This window comes from Ooceraea biroi, chromosome 4, assembly GCF_003672135.1.
Source record: "Ooceraea biroi isolate clonal line C1 chromosome 4, Obir_v5.4, whole genome shotgun sequence".
Classification (NCBI taxonomy): Eukaryota; Metazoa; Arthropoda; class Insecta; order Hymenoptera; family Formicidae; genus Ooceraea; species Ooceraea biroi.
Window position 1 is genome coordinate 4,187,703 of NC_039509.1, and position 26,319 is coordinate 4,214,021.

General features: G+C 47.5%; 1 protein-coding gene across 1 annotated transcript in view; it reads left to right on the plus strand.

Annotated features, from left to right (window-relative positions):
- Positions 1-11,666: 11,666 nt before the first annotated feature.
- LOC105280531 (neural cell adhesion molecule 2) overlaps positions 11,667-26,319 on the plus strand; it is a 192,961-nt gene continuing 178,308 nt past the window's right edge. The window contains exon 1 of the mRNA XM_011341145.3: positions 11,667-12,791. Coding sequence (XP_011339447.1) covers positions 12,668-12,791 — 124 coding nt within the window. The 5' untranslated portion in view covers positions 11,667-12,667. The remainder of the gene's footprint in view (positions 12,792-26,319) is intronic.

Below are 26,319 nucleotides of genomic sequence, written 5' to 3' on the forward strand. Positions count from 1 at the left end.
ATACTGGGACTTAAAATCCCGGGTCGCGCGCTTGATCCGATCAGCCCGGCACGGCTTGGTGTACGATCGCTAAACAACGCTTTCTGAGTAGTCGATTGGCTTACAGCCCCCGGCTTTTACCGTTTCTCTTTCTCCTCGCTTCCTCTCTCCCCCCCCCTCCCTCCCTCCCTCCCTTTCTCTCTGCCTCTCTCTCTGTCTCTCTCGGTCTTTTTCAACCACGATCAGAGGAGAAGGAAGAGCGTGTACACGGGCGAAATCGTCTACCGTGGCGGTGTCGAGCTTACAGGTTCGTTATATGTGGTATTAGACGTACAACGTAGGAGCGATCGTCGACGGCATAGAGACCTCGAAGCTCAAATAAGGGAGAGAGATTGCTGTTTCACGTTAGCGCACGATCGCGTGCTATTGTTTGAATAATTACACGAAAATTTTATGAGAAAGTGTGTGCCTACGCAAAGTAACGAAACTGAGCATTTTAGAAATGCAATTGTACATTTGTTCGTAAAAAATTAACGATATTAGATTTGACGATTTTGTATTTTCCAATTAAAAACGTGATCGCTGGCAATACATCGGCGCTTTTGAATTTTGCATTCAGCCACGTATCGCGCTCGTAAATCTCGTGGTAGTAAAAGGGTGCTGCTTAACTGTAAGACTCCTCTTTACCATCCTTTTTATGAGGCTTGCAGTAGTTGTATGACATGAGCGTTCAACAGCGAATATATAGCCCGTGCTCAAGAAAGTCAAGCGGAGTACGCCGAGAGAACGAGCGGAATCGTGAACCGGTGACTTACGACGCGAACTATTAACCTTCTTGTACGGTACTTATGATTGTCTCCAAATTTGTGCAATTTATATCCCGCCGCTATATTTCAAGCAATTTTTTTCATTATAACATATGATAGTTTATGTATTTTATTACATAATATGATAATGCAATAATCCATATAATGTAATTATAACAACATCCATACCCCTCTGTACCTTTGACATATAAAATAATAATTATAGTAGTATATCTGTATCTCTCAGATATTTTGCTGGAACAGCAGCATAATTATTCATGAAGTCGTATCGACGTTTCGTCGTTCTGGAAATTCGAGATATAAATGTATTATGAGCGCACGAGAATAAATCACGGCACCACACCGTCTCACTTGGTGCATTGTACATGCGTTAATTCTGCGATACTATTTCTCTCTATTTCTATGTAGTATCGTTCTCGTTTGGTCTGTCATCACCGCAAGGGATATAGGAAAAGCTGTAGTCAGGCATCCCGCGAATGCCGAGCTCGGTCTTACTGCCGCGTCTACGACGTAAAAGCGTAATTACCGCAAAACCTCGCGAAGTTGCCTTTTTCGTCTCGATAGCGACGAATATCTTCCGCGTCTTACGTAACGTCCTCGTCCCGTGGAACTTTGTCCCGTACTCGCCTCCGAACGATCCTTAAAGGGCGTCCGGAGGACTCGATAATTACCAGGAGGAGGGGAAACAATTCGCGCTAATTATCGTGACGTCACGTGATGTCCAATTACCGAGAAAACGTCATCGTCGTCTCTTCTCCTCTGTCTTCCTTCCAGCTTCCAGTCTGCTCAATCTTTTTTCCCCGCCACGGGGATGATTTATTAGTACGCCTCGCCGCTTCGCTTTCGCTTTCACGTCGGCGAACGCGAGGCGGAGCTCGAAGAGGGAGCCGATCGAGCATGGGATATAGATAGGCAGTTAGGTAGATGAATGCGTTAAATCTTAAACACCAGCCTCCTCCCGAGGGCTCGAGGGAAAATGCAAACGTATAACAACGGGACGCGGAAGAGCGAAGAATTGCGCGCGTGTGCGGGCGAGTCAGGAGGATACGGCTCGGATATTGACACATCCGTCTCTACTTACGTTTTGTACTGTGACATTCTCGTCGGCACGAATGCACGGATATGCAAATATGCATAGACATCTTGGTCTACAACGTCAGCTGATGTCAATAAACCGAAGAGCTCGGGAGGGAGATTATTCCAGCAGCAACATCCCCTGCGAGAGTGTTTGAGAACGTAAGTTATTGCCGGGAACATTTCAATCGTATTTATTATGTATCTCGCCGATCTCGTTTGGACGAAAGAACAAGGTAACAGTCAGTGTGGGTCAGTCGAACTGATATAACTCGATATCGGATGCTCCACTGAGCTCTTTTTCTTTTTCAATTTTTTATTCGTGACATCCCATTTGGAACGTTCTTCTCGCGAAAATATGCTCGTGACTAATAAATATATCAGTGTCAGGTTTATTCTGGTATATATATTCGTGCATACATAAATTCAGCGCTCTCAATTACCTTGTATTCATAGCAGGGTCACCGAGATAATCAAATTCAAGGTAATACTCAATAAGGGCAGTGCCGATTGCGCCCAGCGATCGTGCCACGAAATGGACCAGTAATGAAAAGAACCGCTCCGGAGAACAAGTGCTCATACGTGTAAGAGAATATCCCCGCGACGCGAAGCGAGGACGAGGGCAAAAACGGGTAAATGGCAGGTGGGAAAATGAGAGGGGACGTGTCCACACAGCCGTCATCACAATCGCCTGCGTTTTCCTCCATCGACAGGCTATATCCCCCTCACCTCCTGCTGCACCTTGCCAGCAGCCACGCAATTTTCCCACTTCTCGCTTCTCTCCTGCCGCTTCTCGTCCGGTCACTGTTGTCTCTCTTCGCATCCGTCCTCTGTCCGTGCTCCATGCGTCATCTCATGGCCTCTCTTTCCTCGCAGGCTGTTTAACCACTCGTCGTAAAAAAAACTCATCCAAGAGACGACGGTGACCGAGAATTCTCGCGCTCCGTCGTATCGCTCCGTCCTGCAGCGTCGTTTCGATGCAATTCGCCACCGCTTCTGCGTGGCTCTTCCATTCGGTTTCCCTTTACAGGCCGTTGTTCGGTAGAGAAGAAGACGAGCGAAGACGACGAGCGACGCAAGTGCCTCTTCGTCTCTTCGAACTTAATGAAATCAGGATATGATGGACGATGAAGTACGGAATGCCGCAAAACTTCATCGAAGCGTCAGTCCGTTCCGGATCTATATTTTATACGGAAGAATCCTTCCGATACTTGTTGAGGATTTAAAGTGGAGTATGTGTACGACACTCGTATCCAGTTGCACCTGGTAATTAACATCGAGAACGGCACGTTTCCATCGCGACCTCTCAATTGAACTACGCATATCGACTTATGCGGGAAGCCGCCTGTAAACCTCCCTCCGTGCAACCGTGCAACCGCGATGCATTCAGCACTTGATGCACTCGTTCCATATTCCGGTGTCTCTCGTCGCGCGCCGATCACCCCCTGTATCGGGGACACAATACCCGCGGTCGCTCTCGTCTAGTTACACCCGAGAGCCGAGGGAAATGGGACTTTTACAAAGGGGTGGCGGCAGAAGGAGAGACGGTGTAATCCGCACAGGCGAGGGGGGCGAGGGGGGCGAGGGTGCGACATGGGCGCGTTGTCTGCGCTCGCCAGTCACGCTCCTTCTCTTTTCATGCCTCTCTCTTTCTCTCTTCCTCTCTCTCCTCTTCGCTCACTCGTGCGTCTATCAATTAATTTTTCTCGAACGCGATCGATGCGCGCGCGGTCGCCCTATCCGCCGCGGTTATACATAAATGCATGAGGGCTCGTGTGTCGACTTTAAAGACCGATATTTCCCGCGCGCTCACGCTGCTGCTACACGGTCTCGGCACGACGAGGGAACACACAGCAGAGAGCCGTGCTCCCGACTCGCTGTGGGGTGGACGGCCGTCTGGTATTCCTGGTACGGTGAAAATTTCAGGAGGGTCCTCGAGAACGCGCGCATTGACGACGAGAGGGACGACGCTCGCGCGAGCGTGTTCCGTCCGCTCTCATTCCGAAAGCTGCGTTTGCAACGCAACCGTGCCCGCTTTTCCAACAAAGTGTTTTCTTTTCGACGTTTGTTATCGTGACGCGAAAAACACCGCGAGATGAAAGCGAACAGCGACAACCACCATCTCCGCGATTTCGCACGCGGGAAAGTCGGGTGAAACGCGCAAACTGGGCGTTTGGTCACTTCGATGATTAATGAAGTTGTTCATTTTTTAATTATAATACCATGTGATATCGCGTTATCGTCTCGGTCGGAAATGATATCTGCGTTGCCAATAACAGAATGCAAAGACTGCAAGAACCGTGTGAGAAATGTGCACAGGACGAGTCATGTAACTTTACGGACTAGAATAAGAGATGAATGATGACGCTCTTAATCTTTAAGATATGCAAATGCCAAGAGTGTATCCCCAGCATTTGCTACGATATCCGTTAATCCGACAATGGTAGATCCTATTAAAGCGCCATTCGACGTTGCCATCGGAGACACTTTTACAGGATTTCCTATAAACCGCTTGTTACTAATGTATTTTTATCCTTTTTCCTTTCTTGTTTGTCCGCGCCGTATTTCCTGAATACAGGCTGCCTTTTGTTGAAATACGGTGTATCCTTTAAAGAAGTGACGCTGAAGAGCAGACGGTTGCTTTATTCTTGAATAAAAGACGCGAGAGATTTTATTCAGCATATTGGTGGCATCGACTATCATATCGACATCGTTAGAAAAATTCTATTATTATCTATTTCTGTGCGTTTGCATTGTATCTTTAAAAATATTTATTCGCTTCATACTGTTGAACGTCAGATAAAATAATATATTTTCGAATGAAACACGTATTTTTAAGTAAATTACGTCTTTTACGTTTAAATCTCTTAGTAATGCAGCAATGGACGAATTTTTTGTTATATATTGTAATAAATTCTTTTGAAAAGTCACATTGGTGACGTTACTTTATTGCAACGCAGAAAAATCGTCCTTTCAAAAGGGATGACGAAATTGTATTTTATCCTCATAAAATACAAGAGGTCTCTTCGTAGGATAGGACAAAAAGGATAGGTCGATCCCTTCAGCACTAATGAGGAAAATCGCTCGACCGGGAGATATTAGCTTGACGTTATTAACCTTTTTTGTTCAGATGATGTCGTTATTATCGTAAGTACTAAAGCAATAACGTCTAATATGAAGAATGATATTCGAACGAGTGAATCGGCACGACAATTCCGCTGACGAGAGAACGAAACCTCGTCTGAATAAATAGAATGACAAAATCGCTAAATCTCGAATCGATAAATTATTTTCCATATTTCGAACAGGAATTGAGTAGTTGGGAGATTTGTTCCAACTCGTATGAAGAGATAACATTTAATGCCGCAGCAAACGTGCAAGATAAAATTGCTGTTAAGAGCCACACAGGAATGCGCTCCTCTATTTTGCTTTTGCACGTCTATAGTTTGAGTGAATTAAGATCGTACGTTCGCCAAAACTAAATTCCATTTCATTAACGGAATGTGATTGGCCTAGCGCCCGGTAACGGACGATTGTTACACTGCGCCCGATAATGCGGCTCCTACACAGAAATTTCCGCTGTTACAATCGCGCAAATTCGATTGACCGTCTCGACCCTGGTGCAACGAAATTCCGAAAGTGCTATCAATTTTATCAGCGATACGTAGCGAGAGAACTATCAAATGAAGCTCGTACGTTTCAATTCAGGGAGCTTTAATTTCATTTCGTTTCGTACTCATTATTCTTTTGTAATCCCGAATTAACGATTCCTCTGTCAGACCTGAGCGAGCGCTCATCTGCTGCATCAAAATTTTACATTTCACTCGAAATATTTTATTGTATATATTTGCTCGATGAGATATTTCCGTTACGAGCACCTCGGTCAAATTCGGTTCAGCGAGCCGCGCGGCGTTTCACGTCCTATTATCTCGAAATATTTTGTAATTTACACATTTGTATGCACCATTTCCTTAGAGTGTTATTAGTCAGTATTATCATCCGATACCGCGCCGCGCGCGAATTTTAATGAAACTTGCATGTGAAGCGTACAGCCACAGATGAATGAACACAAGCTGGATGTAACGTGTGTCTATTCTGGCTTGTTGTTGGGCAGGGTGAATACCAGCTAGTTACCGTTTCATTCCCTGGCTCGCCTGGCAGACCGGATTGACATTGCTGTTCGAGCGCGATGCGAAATAATGCATGCGAATCCGAGAACTCTCCGAGAACTCGAGAGCAAAATGCACCCCGCAGGAGTATTCGTCCGCGAGAAATTTTGCTCTTGAACGAAGACACTCGCTGTGTCACGAAGAACCGGAAGTCCCAACGAGAAAGTCCTAAAAGTGCTCACAAGAATTGTTAGCCGTATAAAGTATACTGAAAAATACACTTTCTCTATAACTAATAAGAAAAAGCACCAGCAATGATATAATAATCATGTCTTATAAGAGTGATGATTGCTGCAGTCAAAAGTGATACTTGTCGAGAAAATCGGTCGTTCAACTCTCGGACAGTCGATTGTATTTCCGGATTCACACAGGCAGAAAGCGAAATTCCGTCCACAGAGAAGCGGCGCGCGGTTTTCATTGTGGGGAGTACCTACGACTAGCGTGGTATATATAAGCGTTTCATTTAACATAATTTAATATTCGCACGCCATAAAGCCGCCGTGCGGCCGAGACAGACGCGCCTTCGAAATATGAAAAGAAGCAATGCGCGCGACTGAAAGATGGAGGAGCAATATAAATGCAGCAACGCCGCCGGCGCAATTCCGCGGCGGGTGATGTATGGTGATTGCCGGATTAAACAAAGGCTGAATTGAAGAATACGCGAGCTCGCGCGAGAACACCCCGAGGGTGCTCCCGGAAATTCCGACGTTGTCGAGTCGCGCACTCTTCGCGTTAATTCCTCATCAAAAGATTTTGGTGTCTACGCGATCGAACATTCGATATCGGCTGCAGCACGGTCCTTGATACAATATTTGCCGTAATTTTATTCGATCTGGCTTCCATTTCGCCCGTGCCACGTCCCTCACGCGCACGATCCATCTTCGATTCGCCGCTCGATCGTGCGTATCTACGTATTGGTTCATTCTTGAATTTCTAAGGAGCATTAGGTCGTATTCTTGGCGGCTCGAGGATCGTCACGTTCCTCGAGCGCGCACTCGAATTCCGATCCGATCTGCGAATCGACGCCATCCACGGCGGCATGCAGCGCAAATTGTCCGCGTGCGTGTTATCATTAAATCATGAGTAAGCGATGGGGATACACGTTTCTCTTACGACCAACGTAAGGGGATGAATAAAATGTGGTATTTTGTCGTCTCTTCTCCTTCGCGTCGCGAGAAAGCACGGGACAATTCAGTTCGCGACGTCATCTTACGTAGTTACGTATCGAACCGCATTTTCGGACGCACTTTGTACATACACGCGCGACATAATGTACTCGAACAGCAAAGACATTATGAGTGATGTTACGGTCACTCGTTGGCATATACGCGGATACACACGTGTGTGTGTGTCTTGAACCTGGAAATGCATCGCGGCCTTAAAAAAGCGAGATTTAGAGCACTAACGAGATTCCGCGGGGTCTCATTGACGTACATAGCGGGACGCATTGTTGTCCCCTCCTGGGCAACATATATATATATTAGTCTCTTTTTCTCTCTCCTTCCGTTTCTCTTTCTCTTCTCTCAGCGGGTGCATGTGCAATGCCTATTATTATCGCTTAACGGCGGACCGGAGAGCTCTCTCGTGCGTTCCCTCGGTCTCGCAGGTAACGCTGCTGCCACACGTAACATTTATCCGCGAAAAGCGAGCGAACGTGCTCCCTCGTGGCAAAACGCTTTTCGATAATAATGTCATCGGATGAGTACGTCGACGACGTAAGTGCGGACGGCACGGAGAGACGATAATACGCGCGCGGCGTTAAATGCTCCGGACGCGAATAAAGTCCGATTACTAGCCCTCCGCGCGCGGTAAACAAAATCTCCCTCTTTGTGTATCGCTACCGCGTACGTGTGACAGAATTTAATAGTTCGATATGGCGCGGGTCCATTAACTGTATACAGTCTGTATAGAGTCGCGTAAATTCGAGCGCACTTGGCCCGCGCACCGCGCGAGCCTTTGCTAATCCATTAGCGATACGCATTGAAGGTTGTTGTGGCATCGGGAAAAAAATTGCTAAAAATTTCTCGATGTCCGGTTCTACCATCTACCTATAGCATATTAGGAGCACGTCATTTCTTTCTCTCTTTCTATCCTTTTCTTCGCGCCATGTATCGATTCGTGCACGAGTCGATTCGCCGGACTTCAGCGTAATTCACAAATCATCGGGGCATAAAAAAATTGGGGCGAGTAGCGCCGTTTGTTAATATCGTTTATCGTCAGTGGCAAACACATTGCACTTCCCCTTGGGCAATATATCGCGCACGCGGATATGTTTGGCGCAGCACTACAGCTTAAATCCAATTTCTTCCGCATCAAATTTTCATGCCATATTATATAGAAAGATTCTCTATACACTGCACCACGAAGAATCCATTTGCGAAAAATTGAATCCAAGACGTTTTGCCTGCATACCGAATATTCGTGCCCATCTCTGGAATTCAAATAACTGTTGTACTATATACGACTGTACGATACTGTACGATTGTTCACGAGCAGAAAGTAACGCTCGGCATTATTCTCCCCATGATTGCTCTTTAGGACCCTTAAAGACCGTTACTCTATAATTCAACACCGATTGTCACAATTTAAATGTCACATACACGTCGTTTCACGCTCGATCGCAATCGGATCAGCGAAAGTTACAAAACGCACGATCGTAAAATCGCATAAAATCTGATGCGTGATTATTAATGCCTATTTATCACACGTTTGTGCAAATCAATCGCAAATAACGTCATCACCTGAATGGCAGGGAACGAAAAACGGTTTCAGTTGGAATCCAATATGCGAAATGCGCATCGGAGGGGTGCATATCCGTAAATGAATGCGAAACACATCCGTGACAAAGTACCGCGCTCTCGTTTTGCGTACTTCGCCGCACGTAGGAGGTCCAATTTCGTTCTTCAACCTCGACGGCGTGTCCTCATCCGTGTCCGCTTCCGGCAGATGTAGGGTGCTGCCAAGAATTCGATGGCGTATCATTTCTTGGTGAAATACTCTCGGCAAAACGTAGGGAAAGAGACTTGCGTGATGGCAATTGCACTCCCGCCTTCCCTTCTCCTCTTTGCAATCCAAGTATGTACATATACACATTGCCCCGCGCGTAATAATTATACCTACCTCCGAAATATAATCTACTTATCGAGATTCTGTTTCGTGCGCCGGCACTTATATGTGGAGACGCGATTTCCTAAATCAACTACTATCAACTATGCTAAAATAGCACTTTCGAATTACCTCGAATATATGAATGTACATGCGCGTACCGTAAACCATGTTTGCCGAAAGAAATTGTTACTCGGCGAAGTTTTAATTTGTATATTGTTTTTATTACATTGTACTGTTGTCTAAATGTTTGTCAAATATGTTTATGTTATATTTCTTACATATTATATATTATATATTTCTTATATATTTTTTTCTCGCTCCCTCTCTTTCTCTTTGTGGAGAGCTTTCTTTTCCCCAATTATTACTGCAATTTTTGAGCTCTAACAATATGAATAACATAATGAAAATATGCACATTTCTCGGCGGTAACAAATTCCAACTTTCTTTACATAGCCGTGGTATCCCTTTTTTCAAGAATTTCTTGCCGCACGCAGGAATTCCGGGCGACGTTACGGTAGAATCATCTTAAAAGGGAGGAAGGGCGAAAAAAAGAAGAAGAGAAAGCAAGAATTAACGAATAAAGAGAAAAAACTTATAAAGAATGGCAAAAAAGCACGTTGCAGCAGAGGAAGAAACAATTATACCCGATTCTGTTCCGAATGCAGCATTATGAAGTATTTTTTTATTGCATGGTTTTTTACTGCCTAAAAAATTCTCATCCTGTATAAATGCATCTGTTTCAGATACATTTTTCTCTGAGCTTCTTTCCTTTGTTTAAATATTTTACAAGTTTGTATTCTGTTCGGAACAGTATATACCAAGCGGAAAAATGTTTCGCGTACATGTCAGGAAACATATACCTATATATTCTTTCTTAAAGTCAGTAGATAAGAGCAGAGCAAAAGTCAATGTTTTCTAATACGATAATTTTTCAAGTCACACGCCGCATTTGCTCGCGATTAAAATCACATTGAGAGTTTAATGGCGTATCCAAGAGGAGAGTAACAAAAAGGATTAGCGCGTGCAGCACCGGCGAACATCCGATAAGCCGGAGAATTCCCGATGAGAGGGATACAATTAACGAAAGTTCCAGACCTTTTTATCTTCATTCAAAGACTCCCGACACACGTTCCTTTCTTTAGAAAACTTTCTCCATCAGACCAACTCTGATATTGAGCGTCGTTATACAAAAAGAAACGCGAAAAGAATGCAAAAATGTTATGTACACATGCGAGAATACAAATAGGGAACAGAGGGAAATATTACTGCGCGCAAAGAAAGGAGAAAATAAAATAGTCAAAGATGAAACGCAGCGCAAGCTGGGGCACGAAAACCCGTGATCCGCAGGAAACTGAACTCACTTGTTGCACTTTGGAAATGAAAGATCGTTATATATGCATCTGGATATGCATGTGTCGCGTTTATAATTAGAAACGACACAGACTCGATAATCATTCCGTTCTCGCCTCCATTTCCAGATATCGAATTAGTAGTTTCCCGCTTGAACGTGATTCTACCAATCATAAAAGCGATGGGATGAAGAAAGGATGCTGTTGCGCATTATCAAACGATGAGGTATAAAAGATAATGCGGACGGAGAAGGTAGAAGCCGAAAACCACCAAGAAAAATGCAAGAAAAACGAACCGCAGTCGCGTTCAATTTCCTTTATAATGGACCGATGTCGAGCGTGCGTTCGATTCCGAATAACGTCGCAAAACTCACATTCAAAATCAACTTAAGCTTCTCCCTTTCGTTGCCTACCCCGCCGCGTCACTCGACTCCCCAACGAGCTTGTCTTCCGACTTGGACTCGTTAGAAAAGGTCGCATGATGTAAAAAGTGGGAAGAGGATGCAATCGTTTTATTACTCCGAAGAAAACGCCACCAAGTGCATGATCAACAATAACGAAAGAGGTAAATGGGAGCCGAGAAATAACGTTGGAAACGTCGCAATGAATGAAACTTTAATATCAGGGATAAAGGACTTGGCAGATGTACGACGAATCAGTTGGACGTGAGAAGAACGTCTCTTAAATATTCGTTTCAATACTAACAAGATTAAAATCCTCATTAGATCCCCGCAACTGGATAGAAACAAGAAAATTGATCATATTGATCAAAGTAGAACGAAAATGAAGTTTTCGGAGGAACCGAGTGCGGCAACGCAAAGAACAAAGAAGTAGCATCTGCGAACTCACACAAGCTCGCACTTTGACTGGGAAGCGGTGAATGTGAGCGACCAGTAGCATCAGCATCAGCATTACTAACAGCATCAGTAGCAGCAACTGTGGGAGCAATAGCGACAGGCAGCAACGAGGAAACAGCTCGTGCGGATACCGACTGGAGGCAGAAAGAGAGACCGGTCGCGTTCAATACGCATGCGAGGTAAAGCGTGTGCGCGGGCGCGTACAACACGGGCCTCTTTTCGATCGACGGCGGCGGCGGCGTCGGTGGCGGTGGCGGTGGTGGTAGCGACGGCGACGACGACGACGATTCCACGACGTCGACGTCGGCTGGCTCGCGGCGGCGGTGGTGGTGGCGGCGACGGCAGCAACGACGCGTCGGTGGCGGCACCAGTGGTGGCCGCAGCAGGTGAACGGCGGTGTGCGGCGGCCGCACACGGTTCGGCCCAATACAGTCGTGGAGGGAGTGCGAAATCACGCTGACGCCGTGAGTGGCGCGCATCACGTCGCCGTCGTGCTTGAAGCGCTGGAACGCGCCGATCGAACGTGTCATCGAGGACGCGAGTGAACGTTCGGACGAAGAGGAAAAAGTAGAAGAAAAAAAAGAGGGAAGAAAAGGCCGCGTGTCCGAGTGGGTTGCGAGAGTTCCGCTCCGAGGGGGTTCCTCCGTGGCGAAGTTAAAGAATCGGCGCCGGAAGAAGCGCGGGCAAAATAAGCGACGAGATGCCGGACTGGCGCCGGATCGGGAATCTGTAGTAAGAACCATGTGAAAAACAGAGTGTTGGTTAATATACAAGAAGAAGAAGAAGAAAGGGTGAAGAAGTGTAAGGAGATAAGTGGTACCGAGACGCGCGAGGCGATCGGATATCGCGGGCCGACGATGTGAACCCGGCGACGGAGAACCGTCGCGCGATCGCCGATCTACAATCATCAATTTCCGGTATCGTGCTCCATCCGTATTATGTACAGAGGCCTCGAACCTCCGAGTTTAGTCCAGCGCCGTCTCTTTCAGCCTCGTTGCTGCTTCCCGGCTTCTTGTGTGACACGTCGCCAATCTTGATATCCGCGCGCGGCTCGTCCGAGTGACCGATCGCTCGTTTACCCTCGAGAACACCCGCCGACGAAGGGGAGGATGAGCGATAATCGGCAATCGCGTCATCCGGATTCCGGACTCAACTGAGAGCATTCCGGAAGAGGAAACAGAGGGGTAGTCCGCCGTTAGATCAGTGTGCGTTTAGACAGTGTGGGTGGATGTACGCCAACGACGTTCCCTGGTGATCGGTGTTGCTATGATCGTGCCGCGTTGGTCTCGTCACGTGGAACGATCATGATTTACTTTAGGCCGCACGACGGGAGGAGTCTGCGGTGCAACGCGTACGCGAGACACTTGAACGTGCTCGTCGTGCCGCTCTTTCCGCTCTGGATTATCGGCGCGTTCTGCGTGAAGGACGGTAAGACTTGTATTTTTGTATTTTTTGTTGTATCATGTATGTTATTGCGTCCATCAAAAGGTTTTTGCCTTCCGAGATTCCCCTCTGGTCACTCATCGCGATTCCTTCCAGACCGCTCGTGAAACAAACATCGCGGAGCAAATCGAATATGCGATCTGTTTTCGCGAACTAGTTTCTTTACAGAATCGATCTGTGTGATGTTCCGTACTTGATAATTGGTATTCCAGCGAATACCCACTAAACCGCTAGTGTTATGTTACGTTAATTAGCGAACCTTGAGTATCAGTTTGAGTGGTTGACCAGTTTCCGGTAGACGGAGTAGCAGGATGGCTCTTAATATTTTAGCAGATAGTGTCGCGGAACTTGCTCCACACACATGAACAGTAGACGTTTATATCGAGAGTATTTCCTGCAAGGCACGTACACGAAAATGAACCAGATTAAACTTCAGGAAAACGGTAATTGACAACAGTGTATTCTGCACCGTGCCAAATGCTCCAATAAAAGTCGCGTTGCGATCCTTTGAGACGAAATATTTTAGCCGCTCGCGATCGAGCAAGCGCGAGCGAGCTTTTAGAAGATACGAATCGTACAAAATGCTCGACGGCTCGCAGATTTTGTCGAGCACGCTTTTTCCCATTAACCCTCAGCTGTGGCATGTAAACGACGTTTCGTGCTGGACGGCATCGCGGCAGTCCGCGTCCGGACGGAATATTTTAACACCCACGGATCAAAGGCGCTCTCCGCTTTGACGGCAGTTTCGGAGGGCGCTTTCGAAGTCAACCGGCCTGTCAATGGCCGGTGTTTGTATATCGACGACACTGCGGCTCGTTTATCTCCACTTACTTCACCACCCCCGTCGGTCATCCGCAAATACGGTCGCGCGCGACATACGTTGCTGGTCACCCCTTTGCCGCGCCGTCGCAGCCCTCTGAAAGCGACACGCGTCGGCTCATCGTTACGTGAGATGTAACAGCCTGGAGCAGAGAGAGAGAGAGAGAGAGAGAGAGAGAGAGAGAACAGAATGGAGAGAACAGAGAGACGAAAGAGGAGGGAAGGAAGGAAGGAGGGAGGAAAGAAGGATCCGTCGAACAACAACGGCAACGAAAGGCCGCGTAACGAGGACCGTTCGGAGTGCAACAATCTCGGAATGCGATGAGTCAAGTTTGACGAGCGCGCGGAACTGTGTCGGATCAAACTTCGCTCTTTGACACACGACTCCATTGTCCCGCGGATGGGAAGCTCAACGGAGTGAATTCCCGTCTTAATCCCCGACAAGAGAGGAGAGGCCTCATCTCGCAATGCGCTTGCGAGAGTTATTTGGCTGTGCTGTTGTTGCTGCAGTTGCTGCTGCCGTCTGCGCTATCGCTCTTGCAACTGCAATGCTTGCCGTATGTGAAACGCGAGATTGATTCAATGATTATCTCAACAGACCGGAAAGTTTGGCCGCGGATGGGAGGCGCTGTAATGATGACAACGCGCCACGAAGTTTGATAACTCCCGTTGAGGGTGTGTTTCACTGGAATGAGAGATATTAGCGCACCTCGCAGCAAGTAGTAGCAAGCGCGGCGGAGGTGTTAACGACACCGAAGTATGGTCGAGGGATGCTTGAAAGACCCACTAGATCGTCGCGGTAATCTTCAACGGCTTCGCCATTTAGATCTCCTCTGCTGTATAATTCCAGCTGCGACGAATCTCACAGGGTGTCAGAACTTAATTAGAATTTACTCTGTACGAATCTTCCCAAAATTGGTACTTTACCCAAAGATGAACACGAAATTCCTGATAACGTTGTACTAGGTGTACTTACACATCGGCAGGATTAATAAAACGTCGATACATGCCGTTTCACCTCTAAGTTTCCGCTAAAAGAATTTCTAGGCAACGCGTTGCAGATGGAAACGCTGACTTGCAGACGTGCCGACTAGACAGGCTACAATGAATTACCATATTTCCCCCGGCTGAATTTCAACGTGCATGCACGCGGCATTTGCACCCATACTTAGATCGCGTCAAAGACAAGCTTTCTGCTTTACCACGGAACACTGGTCGCCTAACGGAGGCGAATCAGGAGTAGAAGACGTAGTGGTTGGCTTCTGCTGAAATGTTAGAATTCTGCATGCGAGGATGGCCGAGCGGACGATTGGCTTCTCTTAGTTGGTATTCAGTTGATTCCTCCGTTCGAATATATAGACGCGCATCGTCGACGTTGCTTACAAAGGAACACGCTGGCGAACGACGCTATTCGGTGCACGAGATGTTCCGTTTTACCAGTCGGCGTCGACCGAGCCAAAGATAAACGGCTGCGGCGAAGCGCGGAACTCCGAGGGGGCCGCGGGAGGAGAATCTCGTTTCCGTAATCGTTTGTAATCGCGATTTAATGTCCACGCGATTCTCTCCATCAGCGCGAGAAACGCATCGAGATTCGTTCGCGTCCCCACAGCGCGACGTCGCGACGCCGCACGGTGGACGCTTCTCAGATGCTCCCCGGACCGTTTACAACGGCACTTCAATTATACGAGCGAGGTGCGGCGGTCATAAAAAAAAAACAAAAAGAAAGAAAGAAGGAAAGTACGTTCCATTGTTTTAAGCACTCTGCGGTCGCGTCCGCGGCGAAAGTTCTCAGGCCGAAACTCTAAATCTCGGTTTTAGGCGGGCGGGATTCGTTTCTCGCGGTCGAATCCTGCCCGCCTAAAACTCGCTTGTCCGACTAAACTGCCCGTAATGAGAATCTAAAATCGCCGGCGTTGGCGGCTTTGTCCCCGCTGCTTTTAATTATTTCCCAATCTGTTATAGTACGATCTGTGCTCTCCCCATTATCCTTCAGTCATCCGTTTGCTGTCACGGGTAAATAGCCTTATCCGCTCGCTGTCGACCGATCGACCGACTGCTGCGAATTACATTTGTGTTCAATAATGGCGATTCAACGTCCGTGTATCTGCCATTAATTAGTTTCGTCGCGCCTGATCATCGAGTCTCAATACCCGCGATGTAACGCGTAAACGTGCGTCAAAGCGCGTATGTCGGGAGCGGGCGTTAATATCGCTTCACATCGTGGTGAACGATAAATTCGGTCAGGGCTTATTTACCCGTTCGGTGATTAATTTCAGAACGGATCGAAATTCGCTGAAACGGCGAACGAGGCCGGATTTTACCCCGGGAGGTGGGAGGGGAGGGTGGTAAAAGGGAGTCTCCCTTCCGTCACTGACCCGTTTGCCTCCCGCTTTGTCATAAGTCAAAAAGTTACGACAAGCCGCGCGCCACGCGTTTATCATCGCTAACGGTTCTCGCAACTCATCATACAGACGGATCACGTCACGGCGTCATGCCGGGAGTTATAGTGTTTCCAGCAACAGTAGCAGCAGCAGCAGCAATAGCAGTTCATCCTCTCGACAAACAGATTCCTATCCGGAGCCGACTGCCGTGCGCCCGGTCGAATTTTAAACCGGCGAGCTCACTCGTCGACCGGACGCGACGCCGAGGGGAACGTAAGGCATCCGTCAGTTCAACGTCGCGCTGAAAGAACGTCTTCTAAAACACTTTCGAGCGAATCCCGTACGTGCCCGAGAACAGCCAGCCTGATGATCGATCGTGTCCGCGCGTGCACGCCCGAGCGTTTCACTCTTACGCTCTAATTCCACGGCTAAGGTGCTTGCCGTGCACTCTTTTCTCGTTACGTGTTTTCGTTACAAAGTTGGATGCACGATTGGACATCTTAATCCGTTTCCTCATTATAATGCGAGATGTATTCATCAACATCGCCGCGCGCAGTCGCGGGGATCAAAGTAGCGATGTGATGTGGATTGACATTGCTCCGCCGGAACAGATATTAAAGTCGAAATGTCGTTTTTGCACCCCGTGCAACGTTCGTCTCGCTAATCACTCTTTGTGTGCGGTGTACATACATACGTAGAAAATTTTCATGCCGTTTTCAGATTGAAATATTCCGTACACTGCTTTTTTGCGACACGCGCAACGGGATGGACGGCGCACTTTTTTATAATCACTCAATACGATTTCCCGGCGTCGCTGTTGTTCCGTGCGTTCAATGCGCATTTTTTATCCGTTACAATCCGTAACAGAACGACTGTCTAATTTGAGGAAATGAGAAACAAATTAAGAAGATTTCCGCATCGAGCGCTTTCTCATCCGAAAAGGGCACATGTTATTCCGTCAACATGCAGAATGGCGTTTTAGCCGATCTCTTTTTTCACGACGTAGAGTCAAACAAAAACTTTTAGGCAATCTTCAACGTAAAATTCAGATAAGTAAACAAGCTCTTATATAAATTTGATAAAGTTTCTTTTTCTTCTCGTGCATTCTTTTTTTTTATTATATTAACACATGTTCTGAGCGCGATCAGCCGTTAATCGAGCATCTGTCGTGAGCGGAGAGCACAACTCTCCCGTTGAAGCATGAGACATCCTCCTTTCCGCGTGCGGCGTGCGCGATGATAAATTTTGCGGGCACAGAGCACACTTGCAACCAGCAGGAACAACTCCGGCGACTTGGCTGTACTTTCGAACTGCGGGAACAGTCCCGTTGGCTTTTCCACGGGATTTCCCTGGCTCAAGCTCGGTCTGTCGTGAATTTTAACGACGGCAGCCGGGCTGTGCGAGCGGCCGTTACGAGGAGAACCGCGCACCACCGCGTTATGATACATACGTGCGATTTCAAGCGGACCCGGCTTGACTCACATACGTCAGTCATGCAGTTCCACTCGCGTTCCTTCGCGGCATAGGGAAGGTGGATGGGCAGGTACTTGGCGGAAGTGCAGTTCTCTGCAGCATCCTAGAGAACATACGCATCCGCTGTCATCTCTACTGACGTAAAACGATACGTCGTCGAGGCGCTCGAGGCGCGGAACGCTTTATTTTCGCACGCGCGATAAGCGCGACTTTTACGTTCTCCGCCGAGGTTTATTAGCGCACTGCGTCGGAGCTTTTAATTCTCACGCCGGGAATCAAAGCGAAGCCAGTCCTGTGAAATTAAACTCATCGCCACGGCTGCCGTTGTTTCATCCGGAGGACACGGTAAAACCGTAGCGCGCTCTGTGTATAACGTAATCGGGAGAATGGCGTGAAGTAATAGCGTTTTTTGATATGCGTGTTACGCGCGCACTCGTGGAAATGACCGACTGCCGCGCGTACGGAATTTGCGCACGTACGTGGGGCGTGAAAAATGGTAATGTGTCGACATTAATGTCACACATATTGAATTTCATTGTCAATTAGCGGCGGAAAGTCAGTTTGGCCAGTTTGGCACGCGGAATTCGCTTTAATTGATGAGCGCTGACGTTGACGAGACAATTTCCATTGTTAGTTCGATATTTCATTATCTTTTATATATTTCGTCATTTTTTGGGTTGATAATTGTGATTCGTTATCAGTCGCTACAATCAACGTTACTGCCTCGATATCTATGAAAATTTCATTTCGGACGCGATCCACAGGCGAAAACGCTTTCGGCAATTTCCGTCCAAGTTCTTCGGCGCGCAAAATTGCGCCCCGCTTTCCAAACCGTTCACGTAAGATGATTGTATCGCGCTGCAAGTGGAACTCGCGCACGGAGAGCGTGTGAAAGTCGATTAATCGACCTCATGCATGTCGACGGTGCCGGCGAGGAAACTGTCAAGTTGAAACGTTATCACTGTCAGCCGCAGCGGCCATAAAAATTAGTTTTATACGGAATTATCGATTTTCCATCGTGGCGCGAGCGACATCTTTATTACACCAAGGACCCGCGTTTGCTCTCTGGCTGGATGGGCGTAAAAAAATTGTTTAATCCCCTCGTGTGTCACATGTGAGGGCGAAATTCGCCAGCGTAGCGCGGAGCTCGTTGAAATTCAACGCGAGTCCTCGAATTGCGATATACAAATTATTTTTACCGTGCCTGAAGAAACGGGGACGCGTCCTCGTTTCTACTTCTGTCAGTCGAAAGGGACTTCTCGTAAATTGTCGCGTTTCCAACGACTGTCGAGGCTCAATTCGCGTTAGGCGCATCCGCAGCTCGTAGGAACCCAATTCCAATCAGCGGCACCATAATGTCCACCGTGGCAGCAGCGTGCATTCGGAACCCTCAGGCGTAGCATGCATTCAGCCGTGACACGAAGTACCCTTAAAATCGACCCTCGCGCGCAACGATGCGCCCTAAGCGCGCGGTTAATGGATTGGAGCCGAGTGTGATATCAGGGTTTGCGTCGGTCGATTCGAAGAGCGGTGATAGCGGATCTGCGAGGTGCGCTCGTGACACCGACATCGATTAATCGACATCGTGTATGACACCGCCACCAACAACGCCGTCGGTTTTACGATCGGCGCACCCGAGAGCCCGGCCCATCGGCAAATATCTTAGGCGCGTTTCGACGCGTATCTGCATATCCGACCGCGTCATCCTGGTCGCGCGTTAATCGCGCGCATGTGATAAAGGCCGGATAATTTCCGCGATATCGCGGTCGTTAGGAGCCGCGAAGCCGCGACATTCGACCGGTGATACGATCCGTACCTTACCGCGATCCTTTACGAGCTCGCCCGCCCGTAACGGCGCGAACGATTTTGGAATCGGGAGCACCGCGGTCTATCGCCTCGAAGCCGCAATATGCTAGGAGTGGGTCCACCCCCCACGCATCTGAGAGAGATGCACTCGAGCGATTCTCTCCAGCCGTAATTTCCGCGAACCGTATTTCTGTATTTCCTCGGCGATTTCGCCGATTGTCCGCTAATAAATTTCATGAGTGCTTATAGCGTTATACCCGAGAAAGGAAGAGAGAGAGAGAGAGAAAGGGAGATAAGGGCACGTTACGACGATAATGCAAATGGGCCTCGAACTGTGAATCGCCTGTCAGTATATCGCGAAACGTTATTAAATTCCCTGCGTTGAGAGCGCTCTCCGTGTCTAACTTTCGATAACTTCGTTTAAAACTCCGTAATCGTTTAATGCCTGTGTTATCCGCTGGTTATTGAGTTGAAATACTTTCGCGAATGGACGCTGGCTGACTATCTGTCGATGATTGTCGAGGTCGATCGAACCGCGGTAGCAGCGCACGATAACGCAACGCGAGCGATCGTCGCGATTAAAAAGCGACGGGAAGAAAATGATAAATGTCAGCGGGAGAAACGACGTGATCAGGAAATCAGCGATTACTTGGGGAATTTCAGCGGCGGATGCGGCGGTGCATCTGATATGCTGTCGCAGAAATAAATGCCGCAGAAAATAAACCCCTTCGCTCCGTTGGCTATCCTTCTTCCTCGGGAGATGTTTTTCACAATTTCCAGGCATTAAATTTCAGTTGATGGAATTGTATCCGTCGTAACAAAGTACGTTGCCGGCGTTGCAATTAGGCGAATTAGCCCGTCATACATGTCGAGAGAGAACAAAGTTCCGCGTGCGCGTTACGCATCCGATTGTTAGTATGCGATAATTTCATTTTGACAACCTCGATAATTGTAACAACCGTTCTTTTCCGCACTCCTCTTTCTATACGCATTAACGTCTTTTATAGCTGGCTAAGGTACTTTACTCTCATGAATGGAACGGTTTTGAAATTAACTGGTAATACAACACACGATAAATCCAATAAGTTCTCATCGACGTACGGAACTATTCTCGACTCGAGTTTTTCACTACCTGGCAATTTCATTTAAACAATCGTAGCTTCGTTTCTGCGTTGTCGAGTAATTCCCCTGACGTGTACTCCTTTAACGATTCTTTTCTAATTGTATAAAATCTGTCCAAAGCAATGCCATTTTATTGACAACGCAACAATTCAGCGATTATTAATCGAATAACGCGTTAGCCAGTCTACTTAACGGAGATCGATAAAAATATTTATCTATAAATATAATAAAAGTTCCAATGCACGTGAAAGATCATTAGCGACGTGCTAAGTGGCGGATGTCAATAACTTGTCGCGCGCAGTGTTCTCCAATATTCTCTGCGCCTGTATTAATTAATATGTATATTACACCGACGACGAGCTTTGAGGAGAGAAAGGAAAGCGGGAGGGAGAATGCGTATAATGACACGAGTATCGCGTAATTGGAATATAATCGGCATCAAAGCATGCCGCGTAACGCTCAAACTCGTACGTATCCTGCCGACACACTTTATTGCGTGCTGATTATTATGCGCAATTAAGGGACTCGCGGAATACATCCTCCTTGCGTGACGTGTTGATGTGTGCACGACACCAGAATATTACACATTTACAATCGTCGCGTTTCGGCATTAACTGACGAACGTAGTTAAATGGAGCCCAGCCAGTTCGCGGTAAGTGAATTAAATTACCGCAAGATTCGCGACAGGCTTGATCGTCGGCAACGCCGATGTAATAAATCAACCGCGAAGCGGAGGCCGCGGGCCATGAAAGATGCATTTACTCTTAAAAGAGACGAATACTTTCTCAAAGGATGATAGAACATTATGAGAACCCTAGCTCGAGCTCTCTCGGCATCTCTCCATCCATCCATCAGCAACTTTTCATAAAACAATGCCCTCTTGCTCGCTCGTAAGAGCGTTCTTAGCTGAAAGCCCCCTTAATCGCCGGATGTAAAAGCAGGCCTAAACAGTTTGCGCAAGGTACGTTGTAACCATTGCTAATTTAGCGGGCGCGGGCGCCGTCAAGCGATGAATATTACACGCCTGGCCGTGATCCAAACCTGGCGGCTGCGCGCAAGATTATCTACCCACAACCAGGGCGCTAACCACGATGCTTGAACGATGAGAAATACATTTTCCATGGCACGAGTACACGCTGGACCGGGAATAAAATCTACACGATATAAAAGATATAACAAAAGCTACACAAACAAGAGGCACATTATCGATACGGGAGCACTTATCCTTTCATCTTCCGTTCGCAACTGTCTTTTAGCTGATCGGTTCTTATATTTATTATTGCAATATTTTTATGGTTCCCCGAAGAGCTCGTCCATCGGATATACATTTCCTCTCATTTATTCTTGTTTCATGCGTCCCATCGTGATTCACGAGAAAGAAAACGAAACGCCACATATCTCTCGAATATAGCGTGGATCAACGACTATACGGGTTCTCCCGAGTTGCGAAAGTATCTCGTTGAAATGTATTTACCTTCTCCTATCCGTTATTCGGGTGCTTTAGTCAGCCAATTGCTCCCGTGACACAGGAGAAGCGACTTCGTTACTTAGGAGTAAACGACGACATAAGACTACCTAAGGCAGCATGTTATCGATACTCTCGCAATCTCTACGTATATTCACCTACCTGGAGATCGTTCGAGAGTAAGTCGGAAATTAAAGGTGGCGAGCGGGAGATCGGGCGGGAGTGCGGGACGTTGTGATCAATTACCTGCATTGTTGCAGAATTACTTTGGCATGACACGATTTTGCTCTACAATATTTATTAACTGCTTTCTTATACCAGCTTGTACATGTATATCTACGTTATATGCCGTACAGTTTTATATTCCTTTTATAAGAGAGAAGAGCAGAATTCATGAAATTATCAAAAACTGTTGTAATCTTGCATTAACGTTTTCAAATTTTTTAAAAACACGATAATCGCAATTTTATAACATTTTATACTATTTTATGGAGACATGAAATCTAAAAACGTTATAAAACGTCTAAAAACGCTCTTCAAAATATAGTTTACGTTATATCACTATCCTTCATTGTTTCGAAGAAGTTTGCGGAAAGTATGTGTGCGGGGCCATCGTAACTCGCCATCGATCCCATCTGAGAATCTCGGGAGGACCGTAGCTCGCACTCGACGTCAGTCGCATTTCCTTTATCTCCCGTCCGAGATCGCGGCTCGTCGACGACGAGCCCGTCCGCGTTGCAGCCAGGCATCGCCGATAAGCTGCCGATGATCCCAATCAGTCGTCCAGGGGAAAGGCATCGCCGAGGATTCCTCACCGTTGCACGGATCGTTCAACGACCCGGTGGTATTATTCGGGGCACGCTCACGCCCCGCGAGGGAAACGCGGCATCTCATCAGCCCTAATCTTGACAATCTTCATATCCTGTAAGTACTCGTGAACTCGTGAGAGGGCCTGGAAAGGGATCGGGGACCCGCGAAAGGTGCTTAGTCGGCTGATGCCGCTATCGCGTTACAGGTTGCGGCCGCAGCGGCGCGTTGTATTAGTCTGGAGTGTCCTTAGACTGCCCTTACTCGTATCCCAGACGGGCGTAAATTACGGATAAGAAGGATGTTGCACGCAGAGTTGCTAGCACGTACGAGTTATCGTCATGTCGCTTCCCCTTTACGAGCGTAGCATGCTTCTCGGCGTGTCGCGTCGCGTCGCGTCGCCTCGTCTGGTCTCGCCATCGTCATCGTCGTCGACGTCGACATCGACGTTGACTTCGACATCGTCGTGGTTGTCGTTGTCGCCGACCAAACTTTTCGAAATCGTTTCCGCAACGCTAGACGAAAATCACCTCTCGGGTCGTAAAACGTTATTGAATCTTCGGGCCTCTCTTCGGAAGCAGCACGAGAGGTTTCCCGATGAGGCGACGAGTTGGGAATGACACAGCGTATACTCGGAAAAAGAGTGTAGCTACGACCGAAATTTTATTAAAGCGATCGACAATTTTGGCTTTCGAGTCCGTACGATGTTGATGGATGCGTTGCCTCGGCGTCCGGGAAATCTCTCGAAATCGCTTTTGCAACGCTGAATGCGAAAGTCACTCGCTTCGTAAAGCCTTATTCAATTTCCGAATCTTACCGAGCGCATTGCAGATAAAGTCAACTATGAAATTGGTGCATTTAATACAGTATTCGCGCGTACAGCGAGATTAGTTGAAATATGTAGTCCGAAAGTTTTACATTTAACGAAAAGTTGAGTGAAAAGTTTCGCGCAAGTCCCGGAATGACAGAATGTTAAGTGTAATATTGGATTATCTTATAATTTTTCAGAATGTGGATGTTAAATAAAGGACACGCAGAGAAGCGAAAGTATGTCGCGATGAACGATTGAATAATACAGTATAATCGCGATTTATTGCTTTTCGATAAATTCCATCTCGCGATGCGTCATTCATATCTTGAAATCTCAAAACGGCTTTGCGCAGATTATTGTTTCTCGCGTCCGTTATTTACTCACGTTAATCTGAATCTGTCGGAACAGTCGGCAGGTCTGGATTCCCGTGCAAACCCCTAATTATCGAGACGTAAAGATGGATGCACGCGGATTCGCGGATGTAGCGGCATCAACGCTCGGTATAATTAATAGAAGTACGAAATTGCCAGTTAGCACGCGACCAATCCTCCTTAACAAGCGCGCATTACGATAATAGCTTCGTCTGAAGTCTTAATGCGGCCTAAGTATTCCTCGGAGTTGGACGTAAAAGTTAGTGTACCTAACCAGCGCCGCTATTATTGCACCGAGACGGCGGCGTCGGTGGTGAAACGGCGAAGACGGTGGTTCTGTCATTCCTTCTTGCCTTGCTCAGCTAATGAGCCGCGCGCGTGTCCTCTACTTTCGATGAAAACCGAGTTAGTCCAGCTCCCGCCGTCGCCGCTCGCTATTCAGCGGTGAGCGACGAGTTCCGAAAGTGAATTTACGCAATCGCGAAGTTTGCGCGAGATTTCCGCGAGCGAAGGTCCCGCCATAAGGAATCGCCGTGAGGGTTGAGCGAGAGATCGAGACAGAAAGGGAGGAAGGGAGCACTCGCACACACACCCTGCGCGCCTGGTGGTGCACTTACCTTAACGTTTTCCCGAGAGAGACTTATTATTATAATTCATTTGTGTGCACGTCGACCGTAATCGCGACAAAGTTCCGCGCTCGTTCTTGTCTCGCCGGTTGCCTCAATTCGCACGAGAAACAGAAAGAGAGGGAGGAAGAAACCGCCACGGGCGACGAGTACATCCCCATCTCGAGAGAAAGGGAGGAGAACGTCGCGAGCGATTTTAAATTGCACAAGACCGCATTAAAAATACAGATAACTCGACCATTCCTGCCGCAATAAAAATTAAACGCGCGCGCTGCGCTGTCTCCGCCGTCCTCGCGACCGCGACGCGACGATGGAAGCGTATGTGCGCGCGGGTTTATAAATGAAACGCAATTACGCTGGTTTATATTCGTTCATGAAGTAACTGGCCGCATCGGGACACGCCGGGGCGGAGCGGGGCGGGGGAGCTTATTCGACGTGAAACGTTGACGGATTTACGAGAACTGCGTTACTGTTTTGATATGGAAATTAATCCGTCCGTGCATTTTCCCGGCCGCTGCCGCGCGTTCGCGCGCTGATTCGGTCCACGGGTTCTCTCCTTCTCTTCTTCCTTTTGCTCCTTCTTCCTCTTCCTCCTTCTCCCCTTCCGTAAGCGAATTTATGTAGTCGCGAAGTTGCCGGCGCGATGTATCCGTCGCGCCGGAAGTTGCCACAAAACATCATTAAGGACAATACTTACATTTTCAACTGGAAATCCGCCGACTATAATTTTCATGGCGAACGCCGCCTCGTCGTATATATCCCGCCACCGCCGCTGTTTGCCGCGGTTTGAAATGCAATTTGCGCTATATGAAAATGTAATTGTAGATCCGAGGATTATCTACGCGCTCGGGCGCGCGCATGGCGCCGCGTTCCCTCGACGACGCTGTTTTTCCGTTTCCTCTTTCTCCCTCTTTCTCCCATTTCCACGCACTCAGCAGCCACGCGCGAAGAGTAAGAATATAATCCTTGATGAGGAGCGTAATGAATTTATTCGCCGACGCGCGGAGTGGGAGATTGTCGGGATGCACGTCTCTACTTTCGATGGAAATCGAATTAGTTCGCCGCAGCGCGCGAGCACGGCGCTCGCTTGCAGATACTTCCGTCCGGTCACGAGTCCGCCAGTTCCGTCGAAGTGAATTTGTGCAATCGCCAAGTTCAGCCTCGACCCCGTTCGTACTCGCTCCACCGGGAAGAAATCGTTAAGAACCGTACTTAGCCCTTCGGCGAAAACCCTTGGACGTACGGAACTTCTTCGCAATTGAGTTAATTTCACAACTAGAACGCGATCGCGCTTCGCGATATTGTCTGCCGAGCGATGTAACGCGCGCACATGTGTGTGTAAGTATTAAAATATTTAAATACATGCCAGCGGGTTATCGATAAAATTCAACGAGGTTATTATACATTGTTTGTCGCATTAATTTACCGCGTAACATGCCATCGATTTATTTATTCGCACAATTTATTCCCTGGAACGACAGCTCTCTCTCTTTCTTTCTCTCTCTGTGTTGTGACTTCGCGGCCAATCGTCTGCGAAAATGTAATTTATTTTCTGCGAGCAACATATTTTATATGACGATTTTAAATAATTTTTCATTAATTATGTAGAGTATACATGTATCGAAGTGCACGGACATATTGTCGTTCGCAGATCGATATCGTAAATTGCGTTAATTTGCGTTTACTATACGGCAAGGTGTGTGATGATGCATTATGCAACAATTGACATGTATTAACAATGGCATCATCCAATCGACCGTTGATGCCGGTGGAGGTCAAATTAGCGAGATCGTAACGGACGATAAGGTACCCCTCCACGGAGCTCATATATG